At 45.9% G+C, this 7,262-nt stretch overlaps 1 protein-coding gene and 1 pseudogene across 3 annotated transcripts in view; one reads left to right on the forward strand and one right to left on the reverse strand.

The window, feature by feature from the left end:
* Positions 1 to 1,016: 1,016 nt before the first annotated feature.
* Positions 1,017 to 7,262, reverse strand: part of tubd1 (tubulin, delta 1) — a 44,485-nt gene continuing 38,239 nt past the window's right edge. For all 3 annotated transcript variants that reach the window (XM_087994636.1, XM_087994635.1, XM_087994634.1), the window contains 2 exons: positions 2,484 to 2,667; positions 1,017 to 1,603 (listed from right to left, as the gene is read on the reverse strand). In XM_087994636.1, coding sequence (XP_087850762.1) covers positions 1,498 to 1,603; positions 2,484 to 2,667 — 290 coding nt within the window. In that variant the 3' untranslated portion in view covers positions 1,017 to 1,497. The remainder of the gene's footprint in view (positions 1,604 to 2,483; positions 2,668 to 7,262) is intronic.
* Positions 2,701 to 4,038, forward strand: LOC148147596 (uncharacterized; annotated as a pseudogene).

A 7,262-nucleotide genomic window follows, 5' to 3' on the forward strand; every position in this document is an offset into this window, starting at 1 on the left:
GGTACCTTTTACCCCGACACCCCTACCCCCCCCCCCACCATCTTATAGTATCCACAGCTCAGACTCCAGCTCATTAACTTTGTGCCGCAGCTCCTTGAGCAGCAACCCTTTTTGGAAGAAGTGGTCACTGTGGAGCGGTGTCCACCACCCATACATTACAGCTGACACATATTGCCTATACAGTTCTATTCTAATTAATTAATTTGAATACTAACATTTAAAAAGAGTGAATTTTTCAAGCTGTACTCTTCAGCTGTACTAACACCTAATTAAACTAACCAGCGAACCAAAAAGCACAAGAAATACTTACCAATCACTTACCTATTTTCCTGTAATATTACACTTGGCTCTCACGGTAAGAAACAAGTTGAAGGGACTCTCTGCTACTGCATGTTGTTCTTCATTGTTGTAGCCCATCTCATGCAGGTCCACTTTTCGCTTTCTAAACCTTCTCTCTCTCTCTCTCTCTCTCTCTCCCTCTCACGCATCATTTCAGAAACACAGCTCACTTTCTCTCTTGCAGCATCTGTGAAGAGAAATCAAAGTTAACGCTTCGGAGATCCAAAAAATTAACTTTGATTTCTCCTCACAGATGCTGCCAAATCTGCTGAGTTTTTCCAACAACTTCTGTTTTTGTTTCTTATTTACAGCATCCGCAGTTCTTTCAATTTTTTTCTTGTTTGGTCCACTTCAGTGAAATGATGAACCGCAGCATAATCATCCCAACTCTCCCCACAGCGATACTGAATTATTGTATATTCCTCTGAATGCTCTCCACAACAATGTTGAACACTCCTCCTGATCTGCTTCTCAGTGACACCGACTGCTACACACTCCATCCAGTACTGTTCACAGCGACACTGATTTGCAGAGACGAAGACTGTACAGGGTCCCACAGGTGCACAGAGAGTAATGAGAGAGCTTGTAATTGTATAAGCCGTATCATTCTGTACATTGCTAACAGAGACAAGTCAAAGCTCGTTTTCTTGCACTCATCAAAAAAGAAACAGACAGACTTGAAGAAAGTGATGTTAATTTGATGAATAGTTTGGCTACCATTGGCGTACAAATGTAACAAGAACAGTCAACTGGCAATATTAATTCTCAGACTGGGCAGGTTACTGTCTGAATTATGCTGACTTAGTTAGTTTCTCACAGGAAAGTTTTGACAGATGACATCTTTTCTAGCAGTTTTTCTTTCTGCTGACATTGCAGGGATTTTTTCATTTTTAAATATATTAGTCTCTAAAGAGTCTGTAACAATGCTTGCAACATATTCTGTGATAAATACAACATTTAAATACAACAATGATCCATTCAGAAGCTTCAGTGGCTTTTAATTTTTGGAGACTAAAGCAGTCATAAATCGTGGGTGAGTCAAGCTATTCTGGAATCCTCTACTGAGTCACAAGGAGCAGGCAAATGTGCCCAGCTCATAAACAATTTATACATGATTATACACAATGTACAGTAAGAACTCAGATCATGTAAGATATATCATCCAAGGCTAGAATAACTTGCAATGACCTGTTCTACAGTTGTGAAACAATCCACAAAGTCCTCTTCTGAGATTCCATGTTTCATGTACTGATGTACATACGCTCTAAAAAGAAAAATCACAAAATCAGACATTTCTGAATAGACTAAAAGAAATATTTGCAAAAAAACGTAGTTTCTTGCTGAAAAATTTTCCAAGATTACATATCTAAAAGTAAAGTGATTTCTAGGAATCTAAGTTTACTGAAAACAAAAGAAAAAAAATCAGGAAGCAAATTATCCCAACTTAAAATAAAAAGCTAGTGCCACAGTAGCATGCACACTGAGCGATACAGGTTCACAATTCCAGTAACGGGTGCAAACTGGAGACTCTACCTTCTCTAAGAGGATGGAGAGAGACCAGCAAATTATTGAAGAATTATAGCTGATTTCTAGTCTGCAGCAGCATGAAATATTAACGAGGACCTGGTGAACGCAGGGGAAACAACAGCCTGGTAATATTATTGCTGGACTGTTTATCTAGAGACCCGGTAATGTTCTGGGGACCCAGGTTCAAATCCCATCACGGAAGATAGTGGAATTTGAATTCAATAAGAAAACTGGAATTAGGGGTAAAGGAATTGAAGTAAATCATGAATCTATTGTCGATTGTCAGGAAAAACCCATCTGGTTTGTTCATGTCTTTTAGTGAGGGATACTACCATCCTTACCTGGTCTGGCCGACATGCGACTCCAGACACACAACAGTGTGGCTGATTCTTAACTGCCCTATGGGAAATTAGGGATAGGCAACAAATGCAAGCCAGTCATGCCTTCACTTTATGCATGAATCTTTTTAAAAATTACCTAAGTCATAAAACAGGTCAAGCAAACAAGAAAAAATATTATTAGTAAGTAGTTCCATAAATTCTAAATAAAAGTCATTCAGAAGTCAGCAGATCCTATTTGGGGAAACTTGTGTTTCAATATCTTGAAAGGATACTAACCGTGAAGCAAACATGTCCCAAGCTTTTGTCACGATTCTATCCAGGGATTTCTGTAGACACTGGCTGTTGCTGACAATACTGGCTGATTTTTCATACTTGTTAAAAGTTGTGGAAGTTCTCCATACGCTGAGGGCAGAATCAGCAGGCATCCATGAGGTGTACAGTGCCTGCTCTTTAAAACCATCTAATAATATAAATTATCATAAATTAATTTGAAATGCTTGGTTGGAGTCAGGAGAAGGCTGCTTCAGCAGATTACATGACAAACCTAGACAACAAGAGCCGAGAACAGGAGACAAGATTTGTCCCATACAAAAAGTTATATATTGATCATATATTCCTGAGACACCTCACAATTATTTCTTTGATTTCTGTTAAAGCTATCACAAAATAACGATAAATTTTAGTTTTGTTTTAAAAAAACACTAACATTAGTCATGGTTAGCAAATCAGGATTTCTAAATATGAAAGCCCAGTAGATTAAAGCACCAAGCAACAAGGGGATTGACAGTTTCACCAATTCAAACAGCTTGGGACTGTAAAGGAATATACCATGTTAACACTCCAGATTATCTATAACCAATACCCTAAACCTCTTGAGATTAAATTGAAATTTCCTGCCTAACGTTTTGCGAGAAAATAAAATGGATGACTATCAGGATTAGAGGGATAGAGGGTTATGGGTTACTCTAAATACATAGCTGCAGCATCAAGATGTAACAGATTCTGGTACTCAACTGGCCAGGAAAAATCCTCAACTTGTACATTTTTCTGCATGTAGCTTTGCTTGCTGAGCTGGAAGGTTTGTTTTCAGACATCTTGTCACCATACTAGGTAACATCAGCTTTCTACTCAGCTTTCCACTCCACCCAAGAATTCCTGAAGACCATCAAAGACACCAAGATAGAAGCGAATGAAATAATGGTCTCCTTTGATGTAACAGCCCTGTTCACATCCATTAACATCAGCCTGGCCAAGGAAGCACTGACTACACTATTAGAAGAACCAAAGACACATACACCAAACACCAACTTCATCAGCAAGGACAATATCGTCAAACTAGTGGACCTATGCCTTACCACCCACTTCACCTTCAACAACAAAACCTATAGACAAACCAACCGAACACCTATGGGATCTCCAATGTCAGGGTTTTTAGCAGAGGCAGTAATGCAGAGACTTGAACAAATAGCTCTGCCAACCATCAAACCCAAACTTTGGGTCCCTTACATGGATGACACCTTTGTCATCACTAAACTAAACAAATTAGAGGAAACCTTCAAGACCCATCAATACTACCCTTACTGGCATAAAATTCACTGAAGAGAAAAACAACAATAAACTGCCATTCGCAGATGTCGCAGTATAGCAAACAGCTAATGGGGAACTTCAAACCAGTATCTGCAGGAAAACAACACATACGGACCAAATACTGAACTACAGAAGCAATCATCCAAACATCCACAAACGAAGCTGCATTAGAACATTATTTCTACGAGTCACCACACACTGTAGCACAGAGAAACTACGAAGAGCAGAGGAAAATCACCTGTAGTGTATTCAAAAGAACGGGTATCCAATGAACACAGTCTGACAATTTCTCAGCAACACACTAGAATTCCTAGAAGCATTGTTTTCCAACCGTAACTCTATCAACAACACATTGACTTGGATCCCATTTATCACCCCCTAAGAACAGGAAATGATACCACCACAAAAAATGACATCACCGACCCAAGGAAACCTAAACATATAAATAGAAAGCGGACTATACCACCAGTGCTTCATCCGAAGGCTCACTGAGGACGTTACCTGGTAACGAAACATCTGAAAACGAACCTTCAGCTCAGCAAGCAAACCTAAATCCAGAACCTCAACCTGAGCTACAAATCTTCTCAAAACTCGCTTGTACATTTCTCTGAAGGGGAAGTTAGAGAGACAGAGAGAGAGAGAGACAGAGCGAGCGAGAGAGAGAGAGACAGAGCGAGCGAGAGACAGAGAGACAGAGCGAGCGAGAGACAGAGAGACAGAGCGAGCGAGAGAGCGAGAGAGCGAGAGAGAGACAGAGCGAGAGAGAGACAGAGCGAGAGAGAGACAGAGCGAGAGAGAGACAGAGCGAGAGAGAGACAGAGCGAGAGAGAGACAGAGCGAGAGAGAGACAGAGCGAGAGAGAGACAGAGCGAGAGAGAGACAGACAGAGCGAGAGAGAGACAGACAGAGCGAGAGAGAGACAGACAGAGCGAGAGAGAGACAGACAGAGCGAGGAGAGAGACAGACAGAGCGAGAGAGAGACAGACAGAGCGAGAGAGAGACAGACAGAGCGAGAGAGAGACAGACAGAGCGAGAGAGAGAGGACAGACAGAGCGAGAGAGAGAGAGACAGACAGAGCGAGAGAGAGAGAGACAGACAGAGCGAGAGAGAGAGAGACAGACAGAGCGAGAGAGAGAGAGACAGACAGAGCGAGAGAGAGAGAGACAGACAGAGCGAGAGAGAGAGAGACAGACAGAGCGAGAGAGAGAGAGACAGACAGAGCGAGAGAGAGAGAGACAGACAGAGCGAGAGAGAGAGAGACAGACAGAGCGAGAGAGAGAGAGACAGACAGAGCGAGAGAGAGAGAGACAGACAGAGCGAGAGAGAGAGAGACAGACAGAGCGAGAGAGAGAGAGACAGACAGAGCGAGAGAGAGAGAGACAGACAGAGCGAGAGAGAGAGAGACAGACAGAGCGAGAGAGAGAGAGACAGAGCGAGAGAGAGAGAGACAGAGCGAGAGAGAGAGAGACAGAGCGAGAGAGAGAGAGACAGAGCGATGAGAGAGAGAGACAGAGCGAGAGAGAGAGAGACAGAGCGAGAGAGAGAGAGACAGAGCGAGAGAGAGAGAGACAGAGCGAGAGAGAGAGACAGACAGAGCGAGAGAGAGAGACAGACAGAGCGAGAGAGAGAGAGACAGACAGAGCGAGAGAGAGAGAGACAGAGCGAGAGAGAGAGAGACAGAGCGAGAGAGAGAGAGACAGAGCGAGAGAGAGACAGAGCGAGAGAGAGACAGAGCGAGAGAGAGACAGAGCGAGAGAGAGACAGAGCGAGAGAGCGACAGAGCGAGAGAGCGACAGAGCGACAGAGCGAGAGAGCGAGAGAGCGAGAGAGCGAGAGAGCGAGAGAGCGAGAGAGCGAGAGAGCGACAGAGAGACAGAGACAGACAGAGAGAGAGACAGACAGAGCGAGAGAGACAGACAGAGCGAGAGAGACAGACAGAGCGAGAGAGACAGACAGAGCGAGAGAGACAGGCAGAGCGAGAGAGACAGGCAGAGCGAGAGAGACAGGCAGAGCGAGAGAGACAGGCAGAGCGAGAGAGACAGGCAGAGCGAGAGAGACAGGCAGAGCGAGAGAGACAGGCAGAGCGAGAGAGACAGGCAGAGCGAGAGAGAGACAGACAGAGCGAGAGAGAGACAGACAGAGCGAGAGAGAGACAGACAGAGCGAGAGAGAGACAGACAGAGCGAGAGAGAGACAGACAGAGCGAGAGAGAGACAGACAGAGCGAGAGAGAGACAGACAGAGCGAGAGAGAGACAGACAGAGCGAGAGAGAGACAGGCAGAGCGAGAGAGAGACAGGCAGAGCGAGAGAGAGACAGGCAGAGCGAGAGAGAGACAGGCAGAGCGAGAGAGAGACAGGCAGAGCGAGAGAGAGACAGGCAGAGCGAGAGAGAGACAGGCAGAGCGAGAGAGAGACAGGCAGAGCGAGAGAGAGACAGGCAGAGCGAGAGAGAGACAGGCAGAGCGAGAGAGAGACAGGCAGAGCGAGAGAGAGACAGGCAGAGCGAGAGAGAGACAGGCAGAGCGAGAGAGAGACAGGCAGAGCGAGAGAGAGACAGGCAGAGCGAGAGAGAGACAGGCAGAGCGAGAGAGAGACAGGCAGAGCGAGAGAGAGACAGGGCGAGAGAGAGACAGAGCGAGAGAGAGACAGAGCGAGAGAGAGAGACAGAGCGAGAGAGCGAGAGAGCGAGAGAGCGAGAGAGCGAGAGAGCGAGAGAGCGAGAGAGCGAGAGAGCGACAGAGAGACAGAGAGACAGAGAGACAGAGCGAGGAGAGAGACAGACAGAGCGAGAGAGAGACAGACAGAGCGAGAGAGAGACAGACAGAGCGAGAGAGAGACAGACAGAGCGAGAGAGAGACAGACAGAGCGAGAGAGAGACAGACAGAGCGAGAGAGAGACAGAGAGAGCGAGAGAGAGACAGAGAGAGCGAGAGAGAGACAGAGAGAGCGAGAGAGAGACAGAGAGAGCGAGAGAGAGACAGAGAGAGCGAGAGAGAGACAGAGAGAGCGAGAGAGAGACAGAGAGAGCGAGAGAGAGACAGAGAGAGCGAGAGAGAGACAGAGAGAGCGAGAGAGAGCCAGAGAGAGCGAGAGAGAGCCAGAGAGAGCGAGAGAGAGACAGAGAGAGCGAGAGAGAGAGCGAGAGACAGACAGAGAGCGAGAGAGCGAGAGAGCGAGAGAGCGAGAGAGCGAGAGAGCGAGAGAGCCAGAGAGCCAGAGAGAGACAGAGAGAGACAGAGAGAGACAGAGAGAGAGAGAGAGAGAGAGAGAGAGAGAGAGACAGAGAGAGAGAGAGAGACAGAGAGAGAGAGAGAGACAGAGAGAGAGAGAGAGACAGAGAGAGAGAGAGAGACAGAGAGAGAGAGAGAGACAGAGAGAGAGAGAGACAGACAGAGAGAGAGAGACAGACAGAGAGACAGACAGACAGACAGAGAGACAGACAGACAGACAGACAGACAGACAGACAGACA

Source organism: Chiloscyllium plagiosum, unplaced genomic scaffold (genome assembly GCF_037043375.1).
Source record: "Chiloscyllium plagiosum isolate Xiang-an unplaced genomic scaffold, Cpla_swu_hap1 HiC_scaffold_15, whole genome shotgun sequence".
Lineage (NCBI taxonomy): Eukaryota > Metazoa > Chordata > Chondrichthyes > Orectolobiformes > Hemiscylliidae > Chiloscyllium > Chiloscyllium plagiosum.